The sequence below is a fragment of the Dicentrarchus labrax genome, unplaced genomic scaffold, assembly GCF_905237075.1.
Source record: "Dicentrarchus labrax unplaced genomic scaffold, dlabrax2021, whole genome shotgun sequence".
NCBI lineage: Eukaryota > Metazoa > Chordata > Actinopteri > Moronidae > Dicentrarchus > Dicentrarchus labrax.
Genome location: NW_026136711.1, coordinates 26,863,578 through 26,881,576, shown reverse-complemented (window position 1 = coordinate 26,881,576; position 17,999 = coordinate 26,863,578). Strand labels below are relative to the sequence as shown.

The 17,999-nt window shown below is 39.3% G+C and overlaps 1 protein-coding gene across 1 annotated transcript; it reads right to left on the bottom strand.

Moving 5' to 3' along the window:
• Positions 1 to 678: 678 nt before the first annotated feature.
• On the bottom strand, positions 679 to 17,408 carry smarcd1 (SWI/SNF related, matrix associated, actin dependent regulator of chromatin, subfamily d, member 1). Its single transcript, XM_051415488.1, has 13 exons — positions 17,184 to 17,408; positions 11,842 to 12,017; positions 10,680 to 10,722; positions 9,836 to 9,958; positions 9,226 to 9,348; positions 8,853 to 8,969; positions 8,066 to 8,167; positions 7,769 to 7,930; positions 6,478 to 6,575; positions 6,194 to 6,329; positions 4,116 to 4,238; positions 2,713 to 2,814; positions 679 to 2,288 (listed from the first exon to the last, which is right to left on the bottom strand). Exons 1-13 carry the CDS (start codon positions 17,367 to 17,369, stop codon positions 2,235 to 2,237), a joined length of 1,545 nt encoding a protein of 514 aa, XP_051271448.1. The 5' UTR covers positions 17,370 to 17,408; the 3' UTR covers positions 679 to 2,234.
• Between the last annotated feature and the right edge of the window lie 591 nt (positions 17,409 to 17,999).

The following is a 17,999-nucleotide window of genomic DNA, read 5'->3' as shown; positions in this document are numbered from 1 at the left end:
TCATGTTTAGTTATTAGCTGTTGCACCAGAGAGACATTCCTCTGAACTCCACAGATGGTTTTCATCAAGACCACCACTTAAATAAATTATCCATTATTTAACAAAAAAAGGAAAGATTATCCAGTGATTTTCTCACCCATTAATCATCTCATGGTCACCCACATTTATCTTATGAAGGGTCTGGCCCTGAGGTTGGGAACCACTGGACTGAACTTCTGAACTGTATAAACTATTGCAACTACAGCAGTAAAACGCTGTTTATGCATCAATATGGACAATCTAATAATGTTGTATGTAATAATCAGTCACAGGGGACATTTTTCTGCTGAAAATCTACTTCACTTTTCATACTTCTGTTAATACTTTAAGTAGGGTTTTATATGAAGGACTTCAACTTGTAATGACATTTCTTTTAAATTAATTGTTGTACTGGTAGTTTTTCTTAAAGGATTTCAGAACTTCCACCAATGTTGAAATGTTGTTAGTTTTGTCTTACAATAGTAAACTTAATGGGTTGAGTTTAAGAACATCATATCAGATAAAATCACAATTTAGAAGCCAATTTCCAAATAAATCAATGATAAACGTAACATATATTTGCAGCCCAAATGTGGGATATTAAAGCAGTTTTTAATTATGTGGAGGTAAAAAAAAAACAAAAACTGGCAGATAAACGGGTACATTTTACATATCCTTTATTATAACATAATAAGAACATACAGAAAAATAGGTTTGGTCCATGAAAAAGTCTGCAGATTCAAATAATACTACAGTCCCCCTCCCCAGTGTTGTGTTTTATACCCCAGAGGTTCCCACCGCTCGTTTCAAATCATATACCCGCCCAAACCCACATTAGTGTATTCTTGGAATCCGTTAATGAAACGCACACACTCAAAAGTTTCAGCCAGGACACTCATCTTTACCTTCAACAGGGAAACAACCATTAAACTCAAAAAAGGTGTCAGTTCTTCAGCCAGTGTACAAAGAAGCTACGACTCCTTAAATCTGTTTGGCCTCATGTACACGAGCTTGTTCAAGTGTGTATGGCTTCTCTGCACATAATTAAAATACACAAAACTAAAAAGCAGAAGAATTTACCTTTCCCAGCTCACAGGCGACATGAATGTCGTGTACATTTTGTCCCGCAGAGCAGAGATTTGTCAAATGAGACTGCCGTCTTTATTTTGTGGAGAACTAAACCACTGTGCTCTGACGAGGCCGGATTAATAATATAAATACTGGTTCAACTATCTGAGCATAGACAAAGAGTTAAGAAAAACATCTGCCAGGATAAGAGATACAACTTTACTTCACATCCATCTTCAGTTTTTTTTCTGCTCAGTATTTACAAAACTATATAGACTAGAGGTACTCATACTAGCTACTTCCTTGATAATCTGTACTAGCTAACAAGACAAGTACTGATATAATACATATTTAAAAACAAAGATCATTGATAATAACAAAAAAAAAGGAAAAAACAACTTCATACTAAATGCCACCATTAACAAAAGATGCATATTCTGCCATGATCGAGCTTTTAAGCATCTCTTGTACAAAAGACTGTGGCACAAACTGTCAAAACAAACCAATGAGAGCTTAAGACAAAGTGACACATGAACAGCCAATGTGCAGCAAAGTAGCCTGATTCATTACAAACACAATCACAATCAATATCTAACTGAATGGGTAAGCATCTGGGGGCTGGGTTAGGAGTGTAAAATGTGAATTAACTTTCCAAAAAAAGGGAACAAGTAGCCATGACAGAATCAACACATTCCAGCTGATTTAAGATATTTTTAGATTGAGGGACAAAACACATTAAAAAGTTGCCCTTTGCTTTTCATTTGTGTACAATCTGTACTTTTGTGTGGACACAATTTTATCAAAATGAAAGGAATGCTTGCAGGTAAGGCTTAGACATGCAAGAGAAAATACACTGAGCTCAAGGAGCTCTTGTGTGAGGAAAAAACAAAATCATACAAAAAAGTGGAAGTAGCAACCAAACTGCAAGAGTAGTTGAGCTGCAGCGTGAAGGTTTAAAAAAAAAAAAAAAAGGACATCCTATATAACGGTAAAGCCATCTAATATCTATGTCTCTCTAAGGTTGTCAGAAAACTGTTGGAGGAATTCATTTTGAACATCCCACACACACACACACACACACTAGTCGTCTCCGACAGCAGAACATGTCGCCTTATTCTTATACAGGCGTCGCCTGTGGACAGATTTCTTTAGGTGTTCCTGATGCCGAGCGCCTGCTCCAGCTCCTGTCGCCTCTGCTGCACCTGAAAGACGTTTTCACATACAACAGATTTAATCACGAGAAAACAATGCTGTAATAAAAAGGTAAACAATGAGCAGGATGACAAGTCATCGAGTCTAAAGCCATGCTAGCATCTCTGTGAGGCTGTACTTCTGTTAACGTCTACGACTACCAGAGTCATTACAAATCATCCTCCAGACACCATCGATGTTTGAACCAAATTGTCGTGGCAATCCATCTACTAGCTGTTGAGACGTTTCACTCAAAACCACAAATGTCAACCTCATGGTGGCGCTAGAGGAAAGGTCAGCGGATCATATAAGTCAATAGGATTTTGTTGAGATAATCACATTTGGACTAGAGTGGTAGGACCATCCTGCTAGCATGGCTTAAATGAAAGAAGGCGAAATATAGGAGGAAGATTAAGTCAAGAAAAAACTGATTACCTTGGAGTAGAAGTAGCGACAGACTGCCTCCTGAGCCCATGGCTGGTAGTAAAACTCTGCTCTTCGCTCTTCTTCAGGGTTTCCTACCACATCTGTCATGGTCTGTGAAGAGGAAAAAGGCACAATTAGACATTAGACACAACTCATTTCATCCTACAGCGGAGAAATTAAAGCGCACAGGAGGTTTTAAGGATGAGTAACATCTATCAAAGTGCCTGAATCAAACAGTGACTGCAGCAGCCACGACAAACATAATGTCACAGGCTCTTTTTTTTGTAGAAAAGGTTGACTGGGCTGTTGCTGTGGAAGCCGCCAGCGAGCTTTGGACTAAATTCATTCAATTTCACAGAGATTCGGCTGAACAAACACTGCAGGTGGTTGACAGCTGGTCAGCAGTTAATCGTCTCATGGTCAGAGGGGAGGCGAGCGTGCGCCGTCAGACATGTTATTAAATGTTTCTCGCTCTATTTTGACTCTGCCCTCCTGTGTTACAGTTAGCAGTGTGAGCCTTGTGCTTTCAGAGAGCACGCCGTCATCGTACTTATGTAATGAAGACCTCTCTGTCCACAGTTGAACCTCGAATTGAAACCCAAGCCACTGTGCCACAGCAAAGAGCAAATACTATTAACCTCGAACAAGAACTTGAAAATTACTTAGAATCCCGTCTGGCTTAGAAATGCCAGAGGGGATGTTTATGATTGCTGTTTTTCCTTTGAATTATTCGATTCTTGACATTTGACATCTGACAAGAGAAGACATTTTAATGCATGTCAAGTGGCTGTTGATATTTAAAAGAGTGTTTCCTTCTATTTATAATATTTTGGGGATTATCAGTATTTTTTGAGTTTTAGAAGTTCGGACGTTTTCTCCCCATTTGTACCTACTTTTCCAAAATTACAGTATTCTGCTTCTTAAAAGTGTTTTTTCTCTTTTTACATTCCTTTAATGTTTTTTTTTTTTTTTTTTATAAAATGTGCCTGTGGTTGCTGCAATCAAAATGATTTTATAGGTTGGCTGACAAGTCAATATTACTTAACCAAAATCACAAATCTGTACAGCCTCACATCCTGTATCCTCAAGAAAAACTGATATTGCTTCCTCTCATCCATGATAGATTTCTCTCAACTACTGAACATTTACACAGAATGGCAGAACCCTTACTCTTCTGAATGACACCTCAACTACATAATTTTACCAGTTTAAGACATTTTTTCTTGCTTAAAAGCATACAAAACATGTAGGGATGCACAGTAAACTGACAATAGCTGTGATAACTGCTGTAACGGGCTGTAAGGTGGATGTTTTTGTTTTCAAGGAGAAGCAACATGGTATCTGTGGTGATACTGGACCACAGATAAAAGTTCCTGGAAGATTCAGTCTGAGGTCATGACGAGCAGACTCACCTTGAGGTCTCTGCACTGGGACTGCAGCCAGTCGTTGATAAAGCCCTGAGGATCTCTGGCAAAACTCAACATGAACTCTCTCTGGGTCTTCAGCTGGTTAATGGTCTCTATGGTTTCATGAATCTGAGGAAAAATTAAACAGGAAACCAAAGGGTCATCAACTTAAAGTAATGAATAAGGTGTGTGTGTGTAAGTGTATAATCAAATAAAATATCACAGAAAACATGAACAGGTTCTTAAAAAACATTTTCCATCAAAACACAGCGCCCCTTCATAATGATTTATGACACCCAAGATGTACGAGCACTGTTTGAGCTCTATTCACCGTGACACACCTTCCCATCGCTTGCTCTGACATTCACCATTTCTGACTGCTGCGTACCTGGAAAACTCACCACAAAATGTGCTCGGTTACTACAACAGCCAATTGTGAGCTGTTGTCAGCAGTCTCAGCTGCAGAACAACTGCACACATAGCAGGGTTTTAATATATTTATGTGAATTTCCTCCACTTTGAAAATGTATTTTAAAAATAGTCCATTTAAATGCCGTCTAGTCCTTTAATGTGTTGATGCATTATTAAAAACAGAAAACACAACAAGTCAAACCTTTTTCTGCAAAATTACATTTACAGGAACATCACTGCAGTAATAAGAATGACGTTATGGTCAGCTGAATGGCTGGTTGCTTCACTTAGTCAGTCTTACTTATAAGTCAATACTTGTTTTATAAACAGGCTTGAGGCCCATATTGACTGTCAGGGTTAAAGGATGGTAGTTGAGTGACGATTAGAGTCCAACCACAGGTGTACTGCAACCTGCTTTGTGAAATAGGGTGATTACAGGACCAGGACTAGGACCATGAGAAGCCTTTAAAGGATTAGTGAGTATGTGGCATCTACGGGTGTAGTTGCAGATTAAAACTCCCTCACTTAAAGAAGGATAAACTACGGTGGCTGCGAAAGGCACAAAAACATGAATGGCCCTGTCTCGAGCTAGTGTTTGGCTTGTCCGTTCTAGACGATTCTTATTTTCAGTTGATTAAACAGTAATGGAAAATAATTTGAATATTATATACAATTTCTACCAATAGATCCTCCTAAATGTTACACACTGGATCTTTAACTGGCCAATCACAAAAATATGATGCACTATTCTGTAGTTACATTGCTTGACCAACGTCTCATGAGACAGGGATACTGCATGTCACTCTGCCTATGGTAAAAGAGTAAAGCTTCATGTTGCAAGATGTATGTTAAGCACAGGTACTGTATAACAGGTGTTAAGGGAATGTCTGTAGTAGTTTACATGAATGGGATTGTCAAAAGAAACTATACATAGAGAGGCTCTGTTACAAACTGTTTCTGACATCAGGCCAGCAGGAACTGGGTGTATATCACAATACAACAACAAAATGAATGGCGCCTGTGAACTATAAACAAGATTTCTTTATTCACATTGTTGTCTTGTCGCAGAACAAAGACTACACAGGAGGACGCCTTTGAGGGGAATGGCTCTGTGTGCCTTATCAATGTGACTACAGCCACCCCCAGTCAAGGTAATGGCTGCAAGCAGGAGGTCAAGAAGACCTGACTGACCTCAAAACTGGCTAGAAAGTAGGCAGTAAATCACAGGCAACAATTTGGGAGAGCAGATGTGTGTGAAATTGCCCTCGGTGGGCTCACAAAATGGGGGGGGGGAAAAAAAATGTACTCTGTGGCTCAATAGAAAAGGGGTTGAATGAAAAAACTGCCCTTTCACATTGGATTTAAACTGAATGTGCTTAAAATGGCGTTCACACAACAGATGGAACGTGTCACAAAGAATTAAGTGCTATTTCAAAGTAGTTACCCAAACAAATGTACTTCCTCTCTTTGTGTGACATTTTTTTGAATTGAAGTTGTTCTACAGTCGGGAGGAGTTTCGTAATTTAATACATCAAACCCCCACAAAAAGGAAACAGGAAACACACCTCCCTTTCATTACACAGGCAAGGGATGTGTCTGTCAAAACCTCTCTGGGACACACACAGACACACAGACACACACCAGCTCACTTGCTGTTGAGCTGGGGTCTGTACCTTATTGTCCAGTCCTGCTATTTCCTGCTGACTGGCTGTTGAGAGCAGGAAGGAGTTCATCTGGGTCTTCAGTGTGTCATCCACCTCCACATCAATGTCATAGCAAGCAGTCTTCTTTTGGTCATTGGGGTCCACGCTATAAAATGATGCAGTTTTAGTTGTAGGTGGACAACATGAGCAGCAGGTGATGAAATTAATTGGGAATCTTTTACAGGACATAAACCCAACTTTTAAATGTGAAGACGTTTGCCACAGAGGGGACCACATGCTTGTAATGAGGTTACCTGATTACATGGTTGATTATGATGGGCTCTGGGGGCATCAGGAGTGCATGCAAGCGCTGCGGGATCTCAGAGAACTTCATTCGCTGAGTCTCAAAGATCTGCAAAGTAAAACAAACAAATACTATTTGGACACAGCCGAATAAAATTGAAAAAACAGCACTTTATATTAATTTAATTTAATTTATGAGACACATTTATTAACATAATGCAAATGTGTCGGTTGTATCCAAAAAACAAAAGTGTTTTTATCTGTCATCTCACAGTGAGAGTGCAGCGAATGCTTGTGTTTAAAAAAAACCAACCAAAACCTACAAAGACGTATATTCTAGATAAACGTATTTTATTTTTTTTTATAAATCAAGTTAACTTAGTTGCAGAAAACTCTGAGTCGTGACAAATATGTTTTTGTTCCACAGCGTAGCCTCTATCGTGTAAGTTATCTCATTTGTTTAATGTTTATCTTTATAGAGGGCCAGAGATTTACTATAATCCACTCTGTCCTCTTCCTTTTTTATCCTGGGTCTATCTGATATTAGAATCTGTTGTGACCATTTTACTAAACATGCGTAGGAATGAAACAGTAAAACAGATTTTAAAATTAATGGCTCTATTCCATCTTGACCACAGTCCAAAATTACTGTTTTAGTTACAAGAAACTTTAAGCTAACCAGTAAATTTATTTCATACGGTAACTTTGTAGGAATGCACTATAAACTTTCTACAATCCTGTTTATCTTGGCAGAGCAGAAGAAAACAGACTGGGAAACCTGTCAGTGACCCAAGAAGAGTGAGTCTCCATACATGGACAGAGGAAAGGGTAGAGACACGGACTGTACAACATCAAGAGCAGGAATTAATCAGGACAACTATGTGACTGTGGAACCTTCCAGCTCAATGCAACAACTACAGTTTCTATTCAACAGGTTTAAAGAATGGAGAAGCTTATATTGGTGTATTTTAAAGTTATCATTAAAGTTTTATTTATGGATTATCAGACATCCGATACAAAGAACAAAGAATAAGATGTTAAAGTGAAAACACCTTTTTCCAACATGGTCCCAAGATGTCAGAATACAAAATAAAACACAAAGAAACAGGATATTCAACAACAACTAAACACATTTCTGAAATCCAAAAGCTCTACAATTTAAGAAATATAAAAATAACTCACATCAGAAACCAAGGACAATTAAAAAGAGGTGTTCGACAACAGTGTAAAAAAGGAACTTTTAGCTACCTTATTCACTCGAGGCCCTCAAGATTTGTTACTTCACAGAAAGAGTCCACTCACCTGCTGCAGGTATTTATCACAGTTGATGAACTCGCGCTCATGAGGGTCTTGGAGTTTGTGGGTCTTGACGTACTGCCACAGGGCCTGAATGATGACAGGTCTAGTCTGGGTGTGGATACCAAGCATACGAGCCAGCCGGGGGTCCAGCTTGAACTGAGGAGGCTGGATTGAAACAAGGTGAATCTGTTATTAGATTTTATTAACCTAATCTACAACTAACTGAACAACAGTTTGTAAAGCTCTTGAAGGCAACATTACCATACTGCTGAGAGGCAGAGTAAACCCCTGAGCATTTACCTGGTAGTCGAGCATGAGCAGGACGGTGCAGCGAACACCCACATCACCGGGCCTCTTCACCTGGAAACCATCAGTCTCCTGGGTGGTGGCAGTCCTGTGCCACTAAAATGAAGTCAATGATCATATTTTAGTAACAAGTAGAGTATTTACTAATTAATCTGTAAACTGACATTCATTTAAAACAGCCAATTCCCAGCATTAAATTACCATTAAAAGTAAATGTAAAGAAAAATACCATTTACCTACTCTTTGTTTAGTAACGTTGTGCCATAAAAATTTAAACATGCTTATAAATATTCCAATTCAGTTAGAGCTGAAATAATTAGTTGGTTTAGTTGCCAACTATTTTGAGAATTGATAAAGCAAAAATACCAAACATTTTAGATGGTTTCAGCTTCAAAAGCGAGAATTTGGAGGTTTTGGACTGGTTGGATTAAAAAAGGAATCTGAAGATTTTCCCCTACATATATTTTCTAATATTTTAAAATAGAGAACAATCTATTAATCAAGCAAAAACCCCCAGGCAAAGTTATCAATAGTGTAAAGAATTGTAATAGCGGCAGCAGCATTTAATGAGATTTTAAAAGCAGAAAATGATGTAAAAAACAAACCGTTCTTTTCACATAAAGATTTTAAAAATCCACACACCCCCCCCACACACACACACACACACACACACACACACACACACACACACACACCCCCTCTCTCTCTCCCTCTCTGGGGGGAATACTGGGTAACAAGCTGCAGATGTAGATACTCAGATACATAAAACAAATGATCTCACTTCCACAAGGTGATTATCTGGACCATACAGGTCCTTGTCCAACTCGATCACCAGAGACTTGAAGAAAGAGGAGAACTTCCGCTTTTGTTTGGTGGCTTCATACTTGGACACGGCAGTCTGCAAAACAAATGTTACTCTTACTAAATATCTGTGTACAAATCATTTCTGTAAGACTTTAAAACTTCAGTCTTAATGTAGCCCAACAAAAAAAAAAACACATTTCAAGTCTGCTAGGTTATATTGTAAATGTTCTGGAAATGATGTACTGGGGAAGTATTTTAAGTCTTAAGCCATAAATAAATAAATAGTGCACACAAAGAAAACATTCATATTTTAGAAGATTAAATTGATATATTTTAATCATGAAGCTTACATCTTCCAGCAGACGCCCTTCAACACGTAGCTCCCATGAAGCAACTGTGCCTTCTCCGTCCTCAGCATCTGGCTTTGCAGGGTTGAAGGTGTTTGATATGAAGATGCGAAGCTTTCTCTTTTGCTGGAAACAAACAGTCAAAAGAAACTTTAAATTGATGTGCCATCATTACCTCAACAAACTTTTTTAAAACACAACTGCAACTTAAATTCCCACGAGACAAGTTCTGTTTCATTCAATAAAGTATGTTGTGTGGTTAGGTATATTCAAGATCAATTGTAATGGTTTGCTGAATGAAGACACTTAAGACATTAAACATCTTTTTGTCCACTACTACATGGAAACTACCTGTAAAACCAACAATCAACATAGCAGTGTCAGTATCTTACTTCCATATGGAGTGAAGCCTGGTTCAACAGTGAAATCACAAAAAACAAACTATGTAAAAGTTTACATAGGATTGTATTAACTGGCTAAACTAGCATTTACCCAATTACTTCACTTGTAAATGTCCAGTTATGCGGAACATGGAGGACCCTGGGGTTGTGAATGGCTTTGAACCGGAGTGATTGAGGGATTACAGCAGTGAAGACTTTAATTAAACACCAACCTTAATAGGCCTCTTGAGGGCCTCCTGAATGTCCAGCCTCTTGCGCATGATGGTCTGGTCCAGCTTCCTCTCAAAAGCCAGCAGATCCATGTAAGCCTGAGACTCTGGGACCAGTTCCCTGATCTAAGACACAATAAAACACACTGGTGACCACTGGTGCAACATCTAACAAATACAACAAAAGCACACTAAGAGGAATTTTAAATCCATGATGGTCTTCAATATCCATTATGTGACTGACTGTGTCTTAAACATGTGACGCTGTACATAGCTATAAAAACTGCAGAGACAAGAATATGAGTGAGTAGGTGAAAAAACTTCTACACAATAAACAAGCTGAAACTGCAGTTTAAGATACAGCTGCAATGCACCTCTATATTTCTTACAGCTACAGTTCCTCTGTAGCGAGCAGACTTAAAAAGGTCCAGTGTGTAGGAGTCATATTCAATTTCTGCCAGTAGTGAACCTCCTAAATGTTATACACCTTTAAGATTACCAAACCTAATTATGTAGCCGTGCAGCTGTCGTCATACGGAGGTTTCAGAAGGTTGCTCTGAATATCAGGTATTACAGGATTAAAAAAGTATAACAAAAGTCAGCCCAGTAATGGTATTCCTACCATAAAATCGGTTGTATAGAAATCAGTGCCCTATTGACACCGTTTCAGTACCCAAACCTATTTAAGACTGCTTAAAATGTCATGTAAATGATTTCAAGTGCTTACAGTCAATGCACTATTAATTCTGGTACTTTATAAAAAACAAAAACCCAAATGAAATCTTTGCTAAACAATCAAGGTCAGAATTAATGGGTCTGAATGAACTGCCGTTTGATTAAAACTCACCCTCTGAGGTAGAATTTTATCAGCCATCTTCTTCTTCTTCGTGCTGTAAAAACAAATTATGAAAACACGATAAGACTGAGTGCAAGTTAGAGCGGAGCTGTACTCCATTAACAAAACTAATTCAGTCCCTGAGCTAAAGGGTTAGTGGGCTCAGATCAGGTCCAAAAACTAATGTTGCAGTGTGGGATAGATATTTATATATGTGGGCATCATCGTCATAGAATTAAATTGAATGTATGAAAACACAAGGCTATTGATATTTTGATTAACCATGTGTGTAAATGCCTCTAAAGACACTGCCAATTCAAGTTGAATTCTCTCTCCCCCTTTCGAAACTACCTGGTAAGTCTGTCATATACAAACATCTCATTTGAAAGTCAATAACAGAGCTATTGATTATTCTGTTCATGATTAGTCTAACTGTGAAATAAACAGCACAAAATGTCCATCACACTGTTGTAAGTTTTAGATAATGTATCACAATAGCTTTGTTTTGACAAACCAACGGAGCACGGCACAAAAATATTCAGTTTACAATTAGAGAAAAACTGCTAATTTGAGAGTCTGTAACCACAGAATGGCATTTTTGTTAGTAAGAAAGAAAAGATCGAAAATTAATTTAACAATTAAAATAATTTCTGTTGTTTCAGTTCTAAGTAACATTCAAACAAACTGCTGTTCCAGCATCTGGATTAGAAAAACATACGTAATCAATCACAATTTATATCCACTTTTAGTGCCCACTGCATCAAGCTGAAGTATGTTTTAAAGACATTTAATGAGGCTAATTTTCAGTTCACATCTATCAAGTATAATAGCACTTTTTTTTATACTTCCCCATTAAAAAAAAGGTTACATATGTTTTCAATCTGGGGTTGGAAAGACGGGTTTCCAATAGAACATATTGTTTTGGGGCGGCAGCGATCAAAATCTCAAGAGGGGTGAACAGGAGCAAGATGGCGTATCTGAGGGAGGGTTAAAATAACAAACCCATGGAGAGTGGAGACCTCTGATCACAATCAAAACACCATTTTAAAGTTCAATACCGGCGAATATCCCAGTGCTTCTATTACAGATGACATAATTAAAGTTTAGCTCAAAATATTGATCTTCTGTTTGAAGCAAAGAAGCACCACTGCTGCATAAGGGGGGTGGGACTTACTGCTGGTTGCGGTTCTGCTGCTGCACCTGCTGAATCTGTTGGGGGGCGGGCCTCTTGCGAGATGGGTCCATCACGCCAGGCATCACTGGGCGAGACACTGGGCTGTTGCCGTATCCTGGAGGACCCATGGCTGGTCCCTGCGGGGTCATACGACTGGATGGAGGCATGCCAGGTCTCTGCACAGAAAATATAGGCATTAGTTTACTATTTGACACGTTTTTTTTCAAGTCAAGGCTGGAGTATAGAGATATTTTACCACTTTTCATTCCAGGGTATGTTTAGACTCCAGGAAACTGGTCTGTGCACCGACATACCATACATGTTTTCTGTATACTGTTTTGTTTTCCCTTTTTGCTTCAATTCCTGGTTTAGTTTTATAGCAGCTGTAATGAAAATTATCCAGCAACAACTGTGATTATCGACTGATCGTTTCAGTTATTTTTCAGGTAAAACGCAAAACATTCGATGGTTCTAGCTTCTCAAATGTGAGAATTCAAATCAATCAAAATCAATCAAATCTTACATGATAATACTGTAAATATGATATATTTGGGCTTTAAAATGTTAGCCTGACATAATAAGATATTTCAAGACATCACCTTGGGCACTGCAAATTGGAATGGGATGTTTTAGTAGACCACACAATTAATGAAGAAAACCATCAGCAGATTAAGTGATAAAGCACAAAAAATGTGTGTAATTTGTCATGGCATGGCATAGTGCCCATCTTCCAACCTTGTACAGGTGCCCTCAACAACATGTAGAAGGTCACAAAGACACAACACCTCACCGACTTCTCGCTACATGAATTGTTGTTCACCTACAATTCTCAAAATGCTAAATGTGCTCTAAATGTGAGAGAAACCCCCCCCATTGTAATAAAGCAAATTGTATTTCCAAGGTTGTGAGGATGTGCATAATCAAAGCTTTGAAACAGAAGATTCCATAGACAAGATCAAATCTTCTATCCTGTTATTTTTTCACTTTAGTCTGTATGGATATTCTCTACACACAGATCAGTGTGGAAATATCAACGTAAATATGGCAGATAAACATCGATGTTAATGATTCATTCTAAACTTAACAAATTTTGCATTTTGTAAGTACAAGGAAAACAAATGGCTCATAATCAGCAGCATAGAAGACTTTTGTTTGCATAAAAAAAACAAAAACACTAAATCATCAAATCCACATACTTTGATACTTAAAAGATGTCCGTCAGGTCCTACAAGAACAGATACAAGAACAATTTGCATGCAAGTACAGAACAACCGCAACTTCCAACTCACCAAGCCGTGCGCTAAAAACTCAAACAGGCGACTTCGTGTATCTAACTGCATTAGTGCAGGGTGAGACCAACAGATAAATTACTAACTGATTGCAGCTTTCCCTCCAGCAGTCAGCCCAACAACTGAGAGAGTGAGGCAAAGCGCACTCTCTCCCCTCAGGAGATGATGGAGGGTGGAAGAGAGGAAGAGTGACGGACGTTGACTTGTCAACAATACAGGCGAGATGAATGCGCTCTGCCTTTTCCACACAGCGGAGTGTGGGCAGTAAGGGAATGCATGGTGATCATTAAGTGCTCTTTACGCTATACATCAGTACAACCTTGGTTTACCTGAGAACAACTGGAGTTCTGAGTATGAAGCCTCTCTGACTATGTTGTGAAAGGCTGCTTGTGTGAGTGAAAGCAGTCAAGGACGACGAAGAAAAAAGATGCAACATCCTTTCACTGAACTATGCTTCAGGTTTCCAGTAGCTAAGCAGCAGTGACTACACCGGCTGTGGACCAGTGATAAATGACTTATCATTTCTATCAAATTTTAAAAATACAAAAGCGCATATTAGCTCAGGTTGTGCACGTGATCCAATATATAAAAAACACTGCGTACCACAGATTATCAGAATATAACAAGAGTTATAATCTGTTCGTATTTATTAACAAATCTACAAAATGACTTGTGCAAGTAGCAGCATGTATGATAGGATAATAATTAACCACTCAGGGCTATTATATTATTGTAGCAAAGAGAATCCTACATATAGAGCACATAGAGTAATTCATGTAATGAAACATTTGGGTTATACAGTCACAAGAGTGTGAAATCAGCCACTAGATGTCGTAAATAGAGCTGAAATGGTTAGTTGGTAGACAGAAGATTTTTAGAGATGCTGGGACTGCAGTTTTCTTGGCTGATTCCGATTTTCTTTTTAAGAAACTATAACCGACAGCAAACAACATTTTTGTAACTTATTTACCGGACAACTCAATTGTATGTTCATAATAAAACACTAAACAACCAAATTAACTGAGCTTGGTTTACAAATAAAATCCAAGTGAAAATGATTGAGTATCTTATTTTACCATTTCAGTTTCACTTAAATTTTCACCTTATTTTACAGTTTACTCAAACTACATTAACGTGCTCACATCGTGTTTCCCTTTCCCCCCCCCCACACACACACACCAGCTTTCCCCGCTCCCTCTCTTCCAGCTTGTATCCGCTCTGTTGACTTTCAGTATGTCAGCAGTGTGTTTTATAAAGTCGGCACAAAACACATTTTGGACGTTTTCTCCACAGCTGCAGCTGAGCCGAATGTCGAGGAGTATTATCTTTGCTCACCGTAAAAAACATTCACGCCTATGACACGATTTTCCGTGTGTGCATCGGTTATTGTCTGTGCCACTGTGCACATGAACCATCACAGTATGTGTGTGAAATTTGACAGGAACCGAATTGAATTACACTCTCTGACCGGTCACCAGTCGTGGCTGATCCAGCTCAATAACAGCCGACTGATCAGTTCATATTTAGAAAATATATGTATTTATTTAGATCTATAATAAATTATTTTGATGTTATTGATTTATTACTTTTTGGAAGCAAAAATGGCAAACATTCCCTTATTCCACCTTCTTAACTATCAGGATTTTCTGCACATTTGTGATAGAAAGTATGGAAATCCACATTAGACCAAATTCACCCGTTTATATTTTTTATTTGGTTTATTGACACCTTCACTGTAAGGTTTATCAAAACATGGCACAATAATGGTTAAAGTATTGTTTTACATTCTAGCACATTTTAAACACTTTCAGTGAAGCTGAAAGTGTTTAAAATGTAACACCGGTTACTGGGCGCCTGGTTAGCTCAGTGGGTAGAGCTGGTACCCCATGTACCAAGACTGAGTCCCTCCTGCAGCGGCCCAGAGACAGGACAGCCCCTGCCCCAAGATAGACAGGAAAAGGGAGCGCTAAGATTTTGTAAAAAAGGGAACTCATTCATTAGTGAAAAAATTTTATTAGACAGGACAGCAGAATCAAAAGGGCAACAGGTCGGATTCCAACCTGTGGCCGCTGCAGGAGGGATCCAGTCTTGGTATATGGGGTACCAGCTTTACCAAGTGAGCCACCAGGGCTCCCTTCAGTCGACTTTTTAATGCTTGCTGCACAATCAAGTAGCTGCCACCAGTGTCTTCTGAGAGAGCCTGTCTAATGAGGATGTCCCCTCTCTGTGCAATCTCTACAATTCTTAATGTGTTTTATCATCAATTACTTTGCTAATATTTGTCAAACACTGAAGATGACTCTCTGCTCTCTACTTGGCAGGACACAACCACTCAGCTGAGCGTGCATACACAGCCATTCATACAGAGCACGTGGGGGCGGGACCGATACAGAGATCCCAGTGGTCAGAAAAAGTACATGCATAGTGAATCGCAACATGTTAATCAAAACTATTTTACCTGATTAAAAAAAAAAAAATCGAAGAAAGTAGCCAGCTTGACTTTAACCTTATGGAAAGCTCTGCACATAAATACATCCCTCCTTATTTTACTTTTCCACCTCACCTTGTACTTTAGGATGAAGGACAGATGAGCACGAATCCCTATTTTCTGATATTTTATAGGTGAAATAGTTCATTGAAAAAAGGTTGTTATAGTTTTATAACAAAGATATATTAGTAACATTGCAAATATTTCAGTGTATCACATAGTTTTAAATGAACTCACTTTCTGCTTGTGGGCCACATCTTTCATGATTGTCTTTTATCATCAACAATGTAGCACACTGTGCATAAAAATGACAGGAGTATAAAAACAAGAGTTCACACTAGTGAAAGAAATGGATAAACACTGAATACACGCAACAAGTTTATCACCACACCATTGTTGCTTTTGCAAGTGTTTGAAGTGTAATATTTGAGCCCACTAACCAAATGCTACTGAGTTAAAACACTGTTTTCTTATTTGAATTGAGGGTTTGAGGATATGACATTATATATATATATAAACCGTAAAGCTCTTGGTCTAGAACAATAAAACCGATTACAGTGTGAGCTTTAGCCAATATCTCTGAATCTCCTACCAGAATAGACGGATGAGACTCCAGATTTTAGGTTGGCGTGACTCTTAAAAGAGAGTTGTTATAGTTAGAAAGCTTAAAGCAAACAACAATACAAGTCAATAGTACTATTTTTTAACTATAAAGGATAAATTCTGGATTATTAAATCAACTAATAACTTATAAGCATTTTCCCCAAACTGATGTGGCTCCTAGCAGCTTAGATGTGCAATTACAGCAACATGTATTGAAAGTCTCAAAACAAACTTTCTATGTTGAAACCATCTCTTTTTCTTTTGTTGTGTAACACTTTGCCAACCAGGTGACACCACATCTACCAAATACAAGCACTGATGATGTCGCTTCTGCAGAGTGGAAAACAAACAGCAGTCAGTGCACACACACACACACACACACACACACAGAGGGGGGGGATGCAGTGTGGTCCTAGTTCGAGCCCGTCCTGTAATCACAGTCTGCAGCTTCGTGCAGCCTGTTCATTCAAAAGTGGACACGGTAACGTTGCTTGTCCGTTAAAACTTCTTGAATTCAACGAGAAAATAAAGCTTGAACTTTCTGAAGTACGACGGTTAAGGCTACACTTTCACCACATGGTTCAGAAAAATACTCAAAACCACCCTCACGTTATTTTAGAAACAGCGAAAACAAAAAACAAAAAAAACTTCACAGCTAGCGAAAAGGGTTAGCAGGCTAAGCTAAGTGGCTACCGTGACTAACTAGCTAAGCTTAATGTTAGCGGGCGGGAGGGTTAGCGGATTCAAACAACAAAACAAACTCTCACAGTCTCTCAAAGTGGCCGCTGGAAACCTTGTTCCGGCCGACACACACTTTTCGGCGGAGCTGCCGGCTACTAGGAGCCGTGGGCCGCAGCGGTGGCGGCGGTTAACGTTAGCCGCCAGTGACAAAGCAGCGGTAAGAGGCTTTGTTCTAGCGGACTGGCTAACGCGTCAGCAGCAAAGATGGAGCGATATCTCACCGGGTACCCGGGCCCGGGCATCGGGGATCGGTACATGTGGTTCTGCGCGGCCGACGACGGTCCCATCCTTCCGGAGGGAGTCCCGGGGCCCATGCCTGGTCCTGCGCCCGGTACCGGTGGTCCAGGTCCCATTGCTCCACCGCCGCCTCCCGTGGGTGCCGTCTGAAACCCCCCTCTGGCCGCCATCTCCTCTCTGAATGTCGCCGCCGGTGGAGGCACGGAGCTACCGCGAGAGCGAGAACGGGTTTTTTGGGGTGTGATGCTGACGGTCCCCCCCCTCAGCGGCCCCTGCTGGATGGTGGTGGTACTGCACTGACACTGTGGTTAATGTTAATAAGATAAGAGGTTTTATTTGTCACATGCACAGTTATATATTGTATATATGCACAGTGAAATGCATTCTTTGTACCTGCAGCCAGTAGTAAAGAAAAACTAAATACTACTACAGTAAAACAGTAGTGATTGCACATAACACACAAGGTAAACAATATAAGTGTAAATATAAAAATAGACTGTAATATAACATATAAAATATAGACTGTAGACTCCAAGTGTAAAACTTAGAGGGGGGTAGCTCGTATATACACACACACACATTTACAGTATTGAAAGCAGCTATGTGAGTATAGTACAGTGGTGCAGTGTGGTTTTTTTTGTTTGTTTTTTTTTAAGTCCGGTTAAGGCTCAGAGGTGAGCAGGCGGATGGCATGTGGATAGAAACTCTTCTTCAGCCTCTCAGTCTTTGTCCTCAGGCATTAGAAACGCCGACCTGATGGCAGTAGAGAGAAGAAAGCGTGTCCGGGGTGACTGGGCTGT